Source organism: Phlebotomus papatasi, chromosome 2 (assembly GCF_024763615.1).
Source record: "Phlebotomus papatasi isolate M1 chromosome 2, Ppap_2.1, whole genome shotgun sequence".
NCBI lineage: Eukaryota > Metazoa > Arthropoda > Insecta > Diptera > Psychodidae > Phlebotomus > Phlebotomus papatasi.
In genome coordinates, this window is record NC_077223.1 from 100,706,042 (window position 1) to 100,723,034 (window position 16,993).

Sequence of the window (16,993 nt, forward strand, 5' to 3'; positions counted from 1 at the left end):
CATTATTAGAAAGATTGTGCTCTCAGATACAATATAGGCTAAAACTTCATCGAAATCCCTTTATAAAATACAGAAAATGCAATCCGGTCAAGACATTTTTGATTATAGCTCGGGTCAGGGAACATCAAGGGAGGAGTGCGACCCACCGTTGGAAAGGCCTCGACCCCAGCTATAACATATTAAAATTTAAAGAAAAAGCATCGTCTAGTTTTCGAATTATTCGAAATCGATTAATCGAAAATCGATTTTTCGATTAATTGGACCTTCGATTAAATCGGATAAAATTGGGGTGTCACAAGGGTTGTAGTGCTCCACAAGAGCTTTCCAAAACACCAATTTTTTTGCATTCCGATAATTAGAACCGGAGATATAACCATTCAAAAATTCAATTTTTGACCCACTCTAGCTCAGGTCAGGGGGGTCGGAGGGGGTTCAGTTTGCAGTCTCATGGTAGTGAAAACAAACCAAATAAAAGTGCACCCAGGAATTATGCGATTTGATGCTGAAGAATGAAAATGTAGGATTGAGTGTAAGTGTGCCAAATTACGGCATAGTTGCATGCAAGCGTCAAAGTCTCAAGTTTAAAATGTAATATTTTAAATACAAATTGATTTCTTTTATTCTTTTTTTTTTGTAAGAGTGTTGCTTGGAACCTTGTAAAGAGTTTACCGTCTTTATTTACTCTAAAATCATTCGTAATATATTTTAAAATGAATAAAAATATAGACATAGCTTTGGTGCCCTATTTCGGCCACCTTCATTCTCATAGTTCCTTGCCCTTCGGGAATTCTTCCAATATTTTTTCACGTCATCTCGTTTGTCGAAGCTACATTTTTTGTTATTCTTTTGCATTGTATAATCTCTAGAGTACGTAAAATCTAAAAGATCATGTAAATTCGAGGAACAAAAAAGGCGGCCGAAATTGCAAGCTGGCCGAAAGGAGAATGGTCAAAACTATATGGGCGCTGGTCCCGGAATCGCCACAAACGAGAGTAGGCGCATTTTGTAGGTACTGATATAAGATTGCAAAATTGCCGGGACCCAGGACGATAAACGCTGGGAGTCCTTGTAAAAATGCCTTTATCCTTTCGATAAATCGCTGTTTTGACAACGAATTACGCAAGAACGGCTAAAGTGATCTTGATGAAATTCGGTATAGGGTCACTGTATGACTTAAAGTTTTTGTCCATGCATATCACCCCCTCTCCCCACCCTCCATTCTGATAGCCCCCATACAAAATGGGGGCACTTTACCTTATAACTCCTTTCTAAGAGGAGGTAGAAAGCTGAAATTCGACAAGGGAACAAAGCTTAGGGAACACTTTTAAACCATGTATAATATCTTCCTCCTCTGTCCCCCTTTCTGGTAGCCCTCATACAAAATGAGAGCATTTCACCTTATAACTCCTTTCTGGGAAAAGATAGAAAGTTGAAATACGGCATGGTAACAAGGCTTAAAGAAGACTTTTTAACCATACTGCCCAAACTCTTCGTCCACCACCCCTTCTGGTAGCCCCCATACAAAATAAGACCATTTTACCTTATAACTCCTTTCTAAGAGGAGGCAGAAAGCTGTAATTCGACTAGATGTCTATAAATGCATATAAAATCTAGAAAATTATTGATCACGTTATTAGTTATTCATTTTTTTTCATTCTTTTACAAACAAACTACTTCTTCTCAGAAAAGAGGTCAAAATGTTCTTATTTTGTATAGGATTACTAGAAGGGGTGGTGGAGGAGCGGGTTAACATGCATGGCTGAAAAGTCTTCCATAAGTATTGTTCCCTTGTTGAATATCAGCTTTCTACATCGTCTTAGAAAGGAGTTATAAGGTAAAGTGCCCCCATTTTGTATGAGGGCTACCAGAACGGAGGGTGGAGGGAGGGGGTGGTATGCATAAATAAAAATTTTAAAACATACAGTGACCCTATACCGAATTTCATCAAGATCACTTTAGCAGTTCTTGTATAATTCGTAGTCAAAACAACGATTTTTTGGAAGGATAAAAGCCTTTTTTACAAGGACTCCCAGCGTTTATCGTCCTGGGTCCCGGCATTTTTCTCAACCATATATCAATATCTTCAAAATGCGTCTACTCTAATGTTTGTATGAAGATGAACCAGCGCCCATATACTTTTGATCATTCTTCATCATTGTAAAAAATAGTTTTTATGCTCTAGAACTGTTCCTCCATGGTTTAGAACATTGATCCCAGAACAAAAGTTGTTACCTATACTAATGTCTATCCAATGACATAGGTCCCGTTCGTGGCGATTCCGGGACCGGATTTGACCATTCTCCTTTGACACACTTACCCTAAGTGATTTTCAGTCTCGAGAATATCAAGAAGCAAGCGTACGACGTGTTTATTCGTACTTTTATTCACTTTGTTTGCACTACTATGGACACAAAAATGTCTACCTACTATCCAGGAATATAGTAATCCGTGATATAACTCATTAATTCGCTATTTTGAAACTGTTTCTTAAGATCGTATAAAAATGGTATCATCTTTATAATCAGGGTTGAGCGAATTTTTTACATTATACATCATTTCTTACATAGTAAAAAAGCCTTTAACATGTGCTAAATTTTTAACATGTAAAGTTAAAATGTAAAATTGATTGATACCACGGATCTGCATAACGATCTAAATTGCTAAACGTTTCGTTCGAAAGCGGTGCGGATTTTATATTCAATTTTAACCACTTTGTGCTGAAACTGTGCGCTCTTTATTTGCAATTTTAATATTTTCGTGATGTTGCTATGTGTGTATTACATACAAGTGAAATCATTTTAGTGGAAATTTTCGGAGGGAAGCTCCGTCCGGACGCGGCAATACAATCTGTGGAGCTTCCCTCCGAAAATTTCCACTGAGGCTGAACGGCAATTTCCCCCACGATGAAATCATTTTAAGCTTAAGTTGTACTAAATTTTGTTCATGGCTTTCCCAAGAATGTTTCATTGATATCCCTCGAAGACAATAACAATATTGATATTGCTTACAGGAAATGTTTAAAGGATTCAAAAATGCTTAATTTTGCTCTTTTACATTTTACATATTTTTACATTTTAACATATTTTTTACATGTCAAATGTAAAAAATATTTTTTACTATGTAAAGGCACAACCCTGTTTATAATTTACATTTTATAAAATTTAGTTTTTTTTTTTTAGATTTATATTTTATTCCACTTAAAGAACAGATACAATTAAAGTAAGTGTTCCAATTTTAATCAAATTGCTACATATTTAAGTCAGATAATATTATAAATATTAATCAGAGGATTAGAATAAAAAGAAAATATAAAGTAGATTTAGGTGACTTTATGAATGATATAGTCAAATTAGAAATATTGAGAATAGAGCTATTAAACGCTAAAATTAACTGAGCTAAAACTGGTTTAGCTATTGGATCACTGTGTGAGGCGATATGCGGTAGTTTTCGATAAGTTTTGATTGAAGTTTATCGAGGAAGGAGTCGATCATTTGTACATTTGCCAGTTTGTGCACACGGCATTTTGAATAATTTTATATTGTTTGGTACTGCTCGATTATATACGTGCTGTTTACTTAAGAAAGCCAGTAATTCTAATATATTCAGACTGCAGGTTTTGCCCAGTTTCTAAAAGTCCCAAAATTAGCAAGAAAGAATTAGCAAGACCCTAATGAAATTAAGTATCAACCATAAGATATCCCAAAAACCAGCAAAACAAGAAGAAAAATAGATAAAATAAATAGTTTAACCTGTTCTGTACTTCTGCCTTCATACACTCTTGGAAGCTTTCCTTGAGGGGCTTTGACCTCATTGGAAATCAAGTGAAAATTTTCATTTAACTCTCCCCACTCATTCAAAAATTCTCCCAATTCCCTGTCCCGTGATGAGAAATTTTAATTAGGCCTCAAACCCCCGAAAAGCTCAGACCGACAAAGATGAAAATTTCACGCAAGACTTACCATCAATACAAAAAGCCTTACCTAAAATGAACGAAAATGAGCACGGCTAGGAGCAGGGAGATCAGACTTATTGTGTAGCCCACATAGTAGATAATCGTTGGAAGTTCTACGCTCAACTCAAACTCATCCTCAACGGCCACATGATGGCATTGATTGTAATTCGTGTAATTATCCCATTCTCCGTTGAGCTGACAATAGCGGGTGGCATTCTCTGTAAAGAAACACCCATAAAATCGCACCCTTCCTGTGGATGCGAAGGCTTCCTGGAAAACCAGGGCACTTACGTCTCGTGTCGTAGCGTATGCCCCCTAACTCTTTCAGACACGGAAGAGTGGCCCAAGTGCCGCGTTTAGTGCGTGGCCAGCACAGAATTGTGTCGAAAACAGTAGCGCAGTACAAATGGGAGTCCTGCAAGGAAAGAAATAATTGACAGTCTGGATCTGATTTTCTCGATTTTCCATTTGAAATCCTCTCAAAAGGAATCTGAAGAGCTTTAATCAGCATTTAACGCTTTTAATGTACTTTTAAGTGCTTCTACATGGTAGCTAAAGTAAGAGATAAAACGTGAGATGACTTACGTTTTATTAGATACCATTAACTTTGAAATTCGTTCTTGAAATACTTCGTACACTCAGAATGTATATAAGAAAAAAAGAAGAGGCAATCTCAAATGATGACTTGAGAAGAATGATTCAGATATGTAAATTAGATAGGATGGAGTCAAGCCTTATGGCCACATTAACCATAAATTCATGTACTCTGGAAAAGGTTGGTGGATTTTTTTTAATGTCGTCAAATAGAAAAAGACTTTTGCTAAATTGATAACTATCAAGCATTTGTCATAATTTTTACACTTTAATTCAGAGTACAACTTAAGTATCTAATGCTGAAATGAAGTAAAATTTTTACTAGAACTACAACGAAATACTCCCTTTCGATATTATTCTGGTGCATTATTTAAGACATTTCCCTAAAATATCTTAAAAAATAACTTTCCTAACGATGCAAAATTCACCACTTGTGGCCACTTAAGTCTCATTCACAATTTGCAGTAATATTCTGAATTATCTTGATCCTTTGGAAACCTTTGTTATTCAACGGACTTTGAAAATGGAAAATGAGGAAAACTACAATATTATAAATTTAAGAAATATAGGGTAAGTGTGCCAAATTCAGGCCAGCTTGCAAATTCGGCCACCTTTTTTGTTCCTCGAATTTCCATGAATTTTTAGTTTTTACATACTCTAGAGATTATACAATGCAAAAGAATAACAAAAAATGTAGCTTCGACAAACGAGATGATGTGAAAAAGACATTGGAAGAATTCCCGAAGAGCAAGGAACTATGAGAATGAAGGTGCCCGAAATAGGCCACCAAAGCAATGTCTACATTTTTATTCATTTTAAAATTTAATAAGAATGATTTTAGAGTAAATAAAGACGATATACTGTCTACAAGGTTCTAAGCAACACTCCTTAAGTAAAGGAATAAAAAAATCTATTCCTATTAAAGATATTACATTTCAAACTTAAGACTTTGGCGCTTGCATGCAACTATGCCGAAATTTGGCACACTTACCCTATTAAACAAAAGTTTCAGATTTATTTTATAATTTACTACCAACTTCTCCTCAAAAAACTCAAGAAAACTTTTACAATGGAAATTTTTCAAAACTATATTTACAATCAATAAACACCCAAGAAACCAGTGCCGATTACGTTCATTTTATTCAAATTGAGGAAAATTATTTATTATTAAAACTGACATAGATTTTTTATTCAAACATAAACTCCGTAGTGGGCTCAAACAAAAGTAGACTTTGATTCTCCAATAGTGTCTTGGATAAAAGGTAAACGGAACTCTATTTGCACAAAAAGTCGTTAAAGTTCGAAGAATTCTAATTCAATTTCGAATTTTCATACTAAATTTTCGAACAAGGTGGGGAAAATTGATCAAATATCACACTAAAAAGCTGGCAAAAGAGTTACTCAGTGATTATGGAGTGATTAAATACTGGGCAAGAACAGTAAACGTCGTTGTTCTGTTTTATTCCTCCAATGTGAAGACCGTCACATTTTGACACTTGAGCACTTCGAAATTCGAACAGTAGGGGAATTCTGTAATTTTCATGGCATTGTCACGCGTGAGTTCGAAGAATGACAATATCAATCGAGCTTTTTTTTGTCATATCATATGAGTTCGAAAATGCAATTAATTGATTATTTAATGAAATTCCTTTACTTGATGATTTTATGAAAATAAAGTACGTCTTGGCTGATTTGTTTAACAAAATTCATTATCATTTGAATTGCCAGAAATCTCAAATATATGACTTCTGACAATGCCACGTGAGTTGAAATGGCAATGTCACGGCTGCTGAATCGCATTTTCGAAAAAGTTCTCCTAAGATTCGAACTCAATTTGTCATATGGCATTGCCAGAGCGTTACTGAATTTTCCTACAGGATGTAACTTCCGCCACCTTGCGAAAATATTAAGAACTAAGAAAGTCTCTTTTTTGGATCTTCAAATAGATTATCGAATTTTTCAAGATCTACTTCTGTACTTTCTGTAAGATACCTTCAAGAATTCGATTTAGGAAGACTCTATTGAAAGATTTCGAATAAAACTTTAATTTAATTTATTTAAAAAATGTCGTTATTGTTCGAAAATTTAAACTGAATATCAAAAATGTAAGAGTGTTCGCACAAGGTTTAGAAAATTTGAGAAAAAAATAATTAAGAAGGACTAAAGTAAGTTATTCATAATGGAGAATAATTGGAAAACTTTGTTCATTGTTTTCTTTTCTACTAAACAAACAGTTAATCCCAGGTGCACTCCGAAATTCGAAAAGTTTTGTCCTATAAACGTCTTAGTGGATTAAATAAGAAATAAATATGATATTCTCCTTGGATAAACACTGACTGTATGTATCAAAACAGATTCTATTAAAATTTCAAGAGAAAATCTTTTTCATGGTGCAGATAGAGACTTATACTTTAGGACATAAAATATAAGTACTTCTAATAGATCTCTTAAGTACATACCTAGAACAAAATAGCATGTTTTTGCAATAAGCACGTGCAACCAATTATTTTATAGTACAGCTTTTAGCTTAGAATTGATCTAGATTAAGCGATTCACCACGCGCCATAAAAAATCACTTATGTTAGAGGAAACTGGGGCACCACCGAACACAGGGCAGTAAAGAACACTACAATTTTTTATTTAGACATTACACTTTAGAGGATGAGACCTGTATGAATTCGTAGGATACTATAGCGATACTTGTCCACTGAAGAAATAATCATCATAATCCAAGCAGTTTGAAAATAATTCTATTCGGTGGTGCCCCAGTTACCCCTAACTATTTTTCAACTGATATTTTTCAAAAAAAAAAAACTTCAATGGATTAGAATTATCAATGTGTTTCTATTTTGAATTTAAAAAAAAATATACATGCGGCAATATTCATCTCCCACGCCTGTATAATTGTCACGATACTCTTTTAAAATTCATCCATAAAGGAATTTCGCCGCCCAAATTAATTAAACTGCTGGAGGCCATACCTCCTACTGAAAAATATATTTACAAGCAATTTCCCAATACTATACATATGATATGTATTTTTAAAACACGCAAAATTACGTTTAATTTTAATTAAATCCCGAAACATGTGTTTTCAGACGAAATTATGTGAATATAGTTGTTAGTGAATATTGTTCAATTTAACGTCAATACTTGTTGAATTTATTTATTTAACAAAAAAAATGAATTTCCAGTGACTTTTTTAGTGATTGATAGCAATGGGAAAATATTTAATTAGCTTCCTGAAAGCTTTTACTATGTAGTTTCAATGAAAACCAATTTTCAGGTTGAACTTTCATTACAATTTTTCTTGAATACATGAAAGCTTTCTCGGAAAATTTATTAACTCCTCGATATAAAAGCGATAAAAACACTTTTGAATTTTCTATAGAAATTCTGAAGGTATCTTGAACAGTTCACAAGTTAAACTTACAATCAAGGCAATCTTCAAAAGTTTTTTAGAATCAGTTTCTCTTTAAATTTTGGTATAGTTCAAGATCTTTATGTATTATATTTCGTTATTGTTCCATTATGATAATATCCTTCCTGGAAAATTGTTCAATAATATCCAATGAACTACTTCTTAACGAGCAGCTAAGTCGTTTAATGTGCTGCACAAGACAACTTTCAGCTCCTCCCATTCACATAATACTTTGATGCTCTTCTAATTAAATAGTAAAACCGTAAATGCAACAGGAAACTGTCTGTAAAATAAGGAATAGACTAATAATCCCGCAGGGAATATTGTTCAAAGGGCTTGGATGGATCAAAGGTCTGTTTGAAAACACATAAAGGGTGTTTTAAAAGACAAACAATATATTGAGAGTTAATCCTACATCGCGAGAAACAACGAAATTTGCATTGAAAGATATTTAAAAAATAATTTTAAAGAATTACCTAGGGAGAAGTGGGGCACCTTTGAGATTAGGATTTTTCACCTATTTTTAAATAAAATTGAGCCTTATTGTGATATAATTTAGTTGCACAAATAGATTGAGAAGTTAAATTACATTATGATATGGTTTAGTTCCACTTAAACATGGAAGAAAAATCCCAATTTCAAAGGTGCCCCACTTTCAAAGGTGCCCCACTTCCCTCTACATAAGATCCAGAATATGTTTCGAATAATATGCAAATGGAATACTTCTATTGAAAATTTTACATATAGGGGAGCTTAGGGTAGTTTCACGAAATATCAATACTACATCTTAATGATAGTTTCACTTAAGTTAAGGCCAAGGTTAAGGCCATCTGAAAACATCAAACACAATTTTTAGATATTAATTTGTTATACAAAAAATATTGTTTTCTGATAAAATATGGGAGGGAAATTACCTTATCAAAACTATTACTACCATTTCAATTTGGGAAGGAACCTAAGGGCCTAAATAGACTCAGGCTGAACCTCGAGAATATTTAGATTGTAAAATTGGACAGTAGAGGATTAGGTGAAGAAAATTTATGCAACGGTCCTCTAATCGATGATCCTAGGCCCTCAGTATATGACCATTTGGGAAAAAATCTTTACTGCAATATTTTACAGGGTAAATATTCTGGATGAGTAGCCTATGTATATTTTGGCCCTAACAGCCTCTACACCTGAGAAATGTAATGTCAAAATTCAAAATCTTTACGTAAATTACTTTAGGTTAGTAAATTACATATGTTTCTCAGGTGATGTACTTTAAATGCCAAATAGTGACGTAAATTTCTCCTTATGTGTCGAAGTATCACTGGGCCCTGAGTTTTAAAGACAAGCCACGCCCACAAAATAACCGTTAAGTTAAATTAACAGGTAACTGATCTCTGGGGGATTAGTACACTGTGTAAGTACACTGAGTAAGTCAGTATATGGCACAAAATGTTAAGAATGAAGTCCGAGTGGGGCGTGGTCTATTTCTTCGTAAATAATGAATCTTGAACAGATTCGAATTTTTGGAATAGCTTTGTCCGTCTGAGAGATGCATTAATATAGGGCTTAGTCAAAATCCCGAAAAGCAATATACTGCAGGCTAAAATCCCAAAAATCTATATCCCAAAGAGCTAAAACCATGAATGATATAATTACTTTTCGGAATTTCGATTTATTTCCGAATATGACATATTCTGAATTTTAGCTTTCGGGATTTTGGTAAGGGAGATTTGAACTACGAATGGTTAAGAATCAACGTAATATTTGATTAAGTTCACCTAAAAACGACGGAATAATTATAGCCTTATATGACGTATAAACAGAGCTGGGTAAAAATACTCAATTGCCTGCGCTGAAAAAAGTCTTGTTAAAATTTTGTCAAAAGGCTGCTGTTTATCAAATTGACATAATTTTTTCTAACATTTAATATGGAAGACATCCTTTTGACAAACTCTTATTTTTAATTTGACAAAACTTTTTCTTCAGAGTACTTAAATATAGCAACAGTTTTTTACTGCTCGAATTAAACCTACAGAGAAAGCAGTAGGGAAAACTGGGGCACTATCGAACACTAGATACCACCTAACACTGTATTTTTTTTAATGAGATAATAAGCTTTCACAGGACAAGACCTGTATGTATTCATAGATACCATAGGGATGCTTGTCCACTGAAAAAATGATCGTGATACCCCAAATAGTTTAGAAACATAAATCACTGTTCGCTGCTACCCCATGTACAGTGGTGCCGGTGGTGCCCAAGCTTCTTCTATATATAAACCCTCGTTTTTTGCGCCCCCCCCCCTCAAATTTCCACCTTCCACACCGCTTTTTCCTCTGTTCTCAACATTATTTTTGCATTTCAAACGGTTTATGATATGTCATCACGCTACTTGGTCGTCTGGTAATTACGACGCCTAGAGCCCAAACGGTAAGAGATAGAGACTTGGAGCCTTCGGATGACCCTACCTAAGTGGACTCTGAGACCATTAAGATGTACCTAATTTTCCCCATCATTCCCCAACCTCTCCAAAACTATGTTTTTTCTTGATTGCTCGAAAACTCTTCGAGCGATTTTTTCATTTTAACTGAGTTTGGATATGTTTTAGAGGTTGTCCAGGCGGACATTTCGTCCGTATACGAAAATACCCTTCAATCATTCCTAATGACGATTTTTCAAGGACAGCGGTTAAAAAGGCTCTAAAGAGCGTAGTTATTAACCGAATGGTATCATATTTAGGCTCGTTGGAAAGGTCTTGAAGTTCACGATAAAACTGTAACGGTTCCAATTGGTTTTTAATCGGTAATGAACCGATTCATGCCCGATAACTACTTTTATCCGAAAATCAATTGTATTACTCCTGAACTATTTTGTGCGATCTTTTGAGTGATTCAACCTGTTCAAAGAATTGGTAATGAACCAATAAGCTGTAAATTATGTGAAAATATTTTAGACACTTTGCCATCCCTTTTAAAGCGAAAAGTCCTTCTGAGTTCTCTTATAACCTGTTTGAATTTCGAAATGTCATAACTGCTTTACCTCTCCTTAAATTATTAAATATCAAGACTATTACGATAAGGAATATTTTCAGAAAAAATTGCTGGGTTAAATATTTATTTATTAACTTTTTTGTTGGTAGATATCAATATCTCAAAATAAAATGCAATTTGATATAGGGGAAAGAGCTCTCCCTTCGAACGTTCATGCCTTCGAATAATGTGAATTTCTTTTGCTTTTCGTAAGAGATTTACACTAAATTATCACGGAATTATCAACAATTGATGATAAGCCAACTAATATTTAATAGAAATGTGTAAGTTTCTTAGGAATACGCCTATGACGCTGTAGAGGAAAGTACTCCCCCTTCGAAAGTTCATGCCTTCAAATAATGTGAATTTTCTTTTAGTTTTCCTAATAGACTTACACATTTCTATTAAATATTAGTTGGTTCATCATCAATTGTTGATAATTCCGTGATAGATTAGTGTAAATCTTTTACGAAAAACAAAAGAAATTCACATTATTCAAAGGCATGAACGTTCGAAGGGAGAGCACTTCCCCTAATACTTAATACGATACTAATGAAGATATCGAGCTTCTCTCATTTCTCAAAATTTCCTGTTGGCTGTTTGCCAAGTGCAATTTTTAGTAAGGGGAAGGTGAATCATTGCAGTTTGCAGATGTTTTATGCTATATGCAATCTTACTAAATAAAGATAGTTTCTCTTGGATTGACTGTTTGAAAAAGTAAAACATATTTAAATATTTATTTATTATACCAAAATTTTATATTTTCTGAAGTCGAGCCAGCCTAAAATTGCCCCTCTCTCCCTTATTTCATTAGAGAAAATCCATGCGATATTTTTATTGCATCGTGAACTCTATTGTACTTATTTTACCACGGAATTTTGGCTTTGAATAAAACGCCTAAAGTTTATGAAATAATTATTTCAATGAATATTTTTCAGTAAAAGTATTTTCCGCAGTTATTTTCACTGTCAGCAATTTATTTTTTCCTTTGAGGTTTGTTTTGAATAATAGTTTCGAAAGAGAAATTTGCACCTTTTGATGAGTTTTCGTAGAATTATACTTGTGTCTTGCTATGCTGAGGTACAACTTTCTCAATTTCCTCATGGAAATAACTCCTTCCACGAACTTTAAAGAAATCAATAAAAGATCAGTCCAAGTTTGCAACTTTTTTTCTCATCATCATTCCTCGGTAAATAATTCAATGATTTTTTCCCATCTGAGATGAAGCATCATCAGTGTTCAATTCACTGAGAATTGAACATTGCAGTCCTAAGTCAGCATTTCCCTTGGCAATTCCCTCGAAGATTGAGGCCATGCCACTTCCGTCTTTGCAGCGGGAGGTTGTCTCTCTTGGGAGAAACGACGAAAAAATGTGTTCACCTCATTGAAAAATCTCAGGTTGGAGTATATGCCTTGTGCAGACGATGGCGTGTGAATTGTAGAAAAGGGTCTTCAAAAGGTTTACAAATAGCAGCACTCACCTTTGGTTAATTAATTCACTATTAACTTGAAATATCCTTCTGAAGGAGCGGATGTTTCCCTTATTAGCAAACTAGGGTAGAGCTTGTTTGAACTGTTAAACCCAATTAACATTTTAATCATCCTTCCGTCAAATTTATTAACATCGTGATATTTTCACAGAGTACCCTCTCACGTCATATTTTTTACCCCGGACGCACGTGATCCTTCGAAGCACGAGGGGATACTTTATGACTCTATTGGAGCCGGAAGGTACTTAAAAGTTTCCATTCGCACTCTTTTTCCTTTACACCCGAGCTTCTTCGAGCTTTTTATTGACCATCGAGCTCTTAAAGAGCCATCCAATAACTTTTGACAGTTTTCCCGCTCTTTTCCACGCACATCCTTCATGTTGATTAAATTACTTTCTGACAGTGACACACATAATTAAATTCCTCTGCCATTCCTCATTCCAATAAACACTCTAAGGAGAGGTATTAAAAAAAAAGTCTCAGCTAGAGGAATTATAAATTAATAATATTGCTCAATAGGATGTAATACTGCAGAACGGAAAGCTCTCAATGGATATTAAAATTGCCCATAAGGATCAATTTAAACGCTCCATTGCTTCCTATTTGCAGGGGTTTTCGCATTTTTTCAAGAGGTTTGTAAACAGTGAAAAAGACAAGGAGCTTTTCTTTTATTTAAACACTGAAAATAAAATAAAATTTTATGATTTATCCTCTCTAACTACTTCCCAAAAGTTGAAGTTTATTCCAACGTTTTATGGGCACTTCACTCAAAAATTCATGTAAGAGGCTACGCACGGAGCTGTTTTTATTTGAATGCAAAATATAAAAAAAAACAAATAATTGCTAATGCTAACTTTATAATCATTGCGATTAAAATTATGAAGTTGTATTAATTTTGGAAAATAAATGTTCCATTGTATTTAATTTTACACATTGAAAGACTTTTAAAAATAAAATGCATTTTAATATAAGTACAAATTATTACTATCTAAGGACCATGCTGTATATAAATCCAAATACAATGTTGTGAATAAGCTTTTTCGACCTTTAGAATGGGAGAAAGAGAAAAGATCTTAGACCAGCGACAATTAGAAAACTTGAGCTTCTCTTGGAACTCAACAATTTATCGGACTTAGGGTTGGATTAAGAAATAATGGACCCCAGGCACTGAGATAACTCATTGTCTCATTACCCTAAGGGCCCAAATAGATTCAGGCTGATCCTCGAGAATATTTAGCCTGTAAAACTTGTCAGTAAAGATTTATCCTAAACTGACATACACTGAGGGCTTAGGAACATCAGTTAGAGTTCCTTTTTATAAATTTCCATTACCTAATCCTTTATTGCCAAGTTTTGCAGCCTAATATTCTCGACGATCAGCCTGAGTCTATTTGGGTTCTAAGGGCCTCGACAGACCTGAAGATTAGCCTAGAGACAGCTTAGCGTATTTATATTCCAAATATTGATTAAACTGCATTTCCATAATTTTCCACTAAGTCGTCTCTCAGCTTAAGTCGTAAGTGTGTCTAGGGCATAACGCCCAAAACACAGAGCTCGATACTCCTCTTGCCGTGGTTTGACCAAGACTGCCTCCTTCTCCATATGGCCGTTCTCTTTTCGGTCTCGTTCTAATGAAGGGAATCTACTCGCTAAATTTCAAAGTAAGAGCGTTGTAATTATTATAGAAGAACTGACTTCTACATAAGGGCATAAAGGTAACGTCTTGGCTTCTTTTAAGACACTCCTTCTGCAGCAACATCAAGTTTCGCTGTGCAAATGGCACGAACTCTTTTTAGCACAATGACCATCGAGTCTCTTAATTTGCGGACGGTGAGGTGCTTAGCCACCATTCTGATGACGAAGCAATGTCAAATGGGCCTAGAAATCCCGAATGGTCTAAAATCCCAGATGGGCTAAAATCTCCAATGGGTCAAAATCTCGAAAGAGTTTAATCCGGAAAAGTCAAAATTCCGAAAAACCAAAATTCCGAATGGGTCAAAATCCGGATAATTAAAAACATTATAGGTAGGAGAGACTGGGGCAAAAAGTCACAAATCGAAAAATCAAAATTCAATATCTTCCAAGGTAAAAAATATAGCGACTCAATTTTTTTCTATAGATAGAATCCATAGACCTTCTTCAATGTCGTAAGTTTCTTAGAATTCGAACAAGGAATTTAGAAAATAAAAAATATCGAAATTTCTTAGCCCTATTTTTGAAATATTTTCCTTGCAGAAGATAACAATTATTACCTACTTATTTTCCAAAATTAATGCACTGGTGAATATTTTCTAAATAATTTGGATTCTTTGAATACGAAACCATTATATATTTTAGAATTTTACGCTATCTATTTTAGAATTTCACAAAAGTTCTTTTCTCTAGAAATCCTTTTATTAAAAATGGCCACTTGGGGTAAAAAGTAACAAAAGGTATAAAGCAAAAAGTAAGAAGAAGCGAAGCAATTTCTGATGTCTCACGGCGAAAAGAAACGTCATTACCATGTCTCGCTGTTTGTTGTTTGCATTGGTCAAACGATTTGCAGTCTTTTGTGTGGTTTTTTTCCAAAATAGTTTGAAAAGCGCTTTTCTCGTTTTTTTTTTCATTTTTCTCGCAGAGAAAACAGTATTTTACAAAGGTGTAGATGAATAAATTTTCTATGGAAATATGTTCTCTAGGTATTTTTTCAAATTTACGGAAGCCCATAATGAAGCGAATCAAAATATGACAATACCCCATGTCTGTTACTATTTGCCCCAGCATTTTTGAGATTAGTTACCTTTTAGAAATTGGCTCGATAAACGTATTTCCTTACAAAAGAGGAAAATTACTTGCACAAAGTTGTAGAGCCGTAAATTTCGTATGAAACCTCGCTAATTAGAAATTTTTAAAACGCTCGAGCAGCTTGTAAAAAAAAATATCCATTTTGTGATTTTTAGCCCCAGTCTCCCCTACTCCCACAAATGCACTCATACTTGCTGGAGGCAAAAGGATTTTTTCTGATTAGGGAAATTATTCCACACATTATCCTACGTTTTCGTCCATTTCAGAATTTGGTTGACCATTCTAAATTTTGTTTTTGGGATTTTGGCTTTAAAGATTTTAGTGGTCACGGTTTAGTGCTTTTTTGTGCTTGAATGGTCCTCAAATATGTTATTTTTATTACTTTAACCAGAGGTATAACCGTGAGATAAAGTACCATATATCTTCAGGGGTATTCTACTCATAATAAAGCTGCAGCTGCTGGTACGAACAATAACAAGTTTTAATTTACTGATGCATTTCTTTATTATAAGGTATTTTGTCATGTGGTGGATTTCATTTTCAGATTTACAATGCTAATTTATTTTTAATGCACCGCAGGTATATTTATGAAAACCCCTTTAGGTCTCTTGCTTGTACTCATGGGAGAGAAACTTTCTCTAGGGGATGTAGCTCCTTGTATACAGAAAATATAAAAAGAAACTTTTGCGCTCATTTACAATTTAGAGGAGATTTTGAGCTTTGGTTCTTTGAGCGTAAAGCCCACGATTACGGAGAAATGCTTTCGCATAATTTCAATTTAAATGCATTGGATTCTAATCACGAAGAAGGTGTACAATACAATTTCCTGAGTAAATTAATAATCGATATTTTCAGGTGTAAAATTTTCAGAAATGGGAGAAATATGTTGAAGGTTTAGGACGTGAGAGCACTCAACGCAAAATTGATGGTATTTCATTAAAATATCAATTAAATAGACGTGATAGTTGTGATAGGTTATTGCAAAATTGTTCACTATCGTCAAAAGGATGCCATTGTACTCCCCTAATTGAATTTCAATTTTGAACATTTTGCCAAGGGACAACTTTTTAGGATTTCTCATCGTTGCCTGGTATGTTTGCAAAACTATCTCCAGCAAATATTGGTTAGGCTAGCAATCAGAGAAATTGATAAGAAAATTGAGTTTCTTTGCTTTTGGCAAATGGGACAATATTTGAAATTGGCAACCAGATGGAAATTTGCTCGAAGATTCATCTTTTAACATAATTCTGTTTAAGACAATCTGAGATTTGTTAGCTTGAAGCTCTATCTCTTAAGATTCATCTTGCAGTGAAATATGAATTGTATTCCCTCATCCCAAGGTTTTTGAAAAGAAAATTACGCCCCTATTGAAAAACAGTTTGAAAGCCCCTTTAAGAGTACCTCAAAAATGAAAAGGAGAAGCCTGGTAAATTTAATAAAACCTCTTGATTACTTAATTGAGTATAAAGAAGTGAATTTTTCATTTTTCCCTCAATCACTGTGAGAGTTTTCTCAACAACGATGATTTAATTATTCCATTTTAAAGATTTTAAATAATATCATATCCTTAAGGTAATTCTCAATTTACATTCTAAGAGTGAAAATTCATTGCGTCTCTGGAAATATTTCGTAGGGGAGCCTGAGGCAAAATACGATCAAAACCTGAAGCTGTACAAACCGTATATCCAGTAAAAATGTCTTCAAAAAGTTTAAAGAAAAATAATTTTTTTTT

The 16,993-nt window shown here is 34.1% G+C and overlaps 1 protein-coding gene across 1 annotated transcript in view; it reads right to left on the reverse strand.

Moving 5' to 3' along the window:
- LOC129801105 (diuretic hormone receptor-like) overlaps positions 1 to 16,993 on the reverse strand; it is a 28,872-nt gene that overhangs the window by 3,514 nt on the left and 8,365 nt on the right. Inside the window, exons 3-4 of the mRNA XM_055845867.1 lie at positions 4,244 to 4,367; positions 3,981 to 4,170 (exon numbers count right to left, since the gene is read on the reverse strand). Of these exons, the coding sequence (XP_055701842.1) occupies positions 3,981 to 4,170; positions 4,244 to 4,367 (314 nt within the window). The remainder of the gene's footprint in view (positions 1 to 3,980; positions 4,171 to 4,243; positions 4,368 to 16,993) is intronic.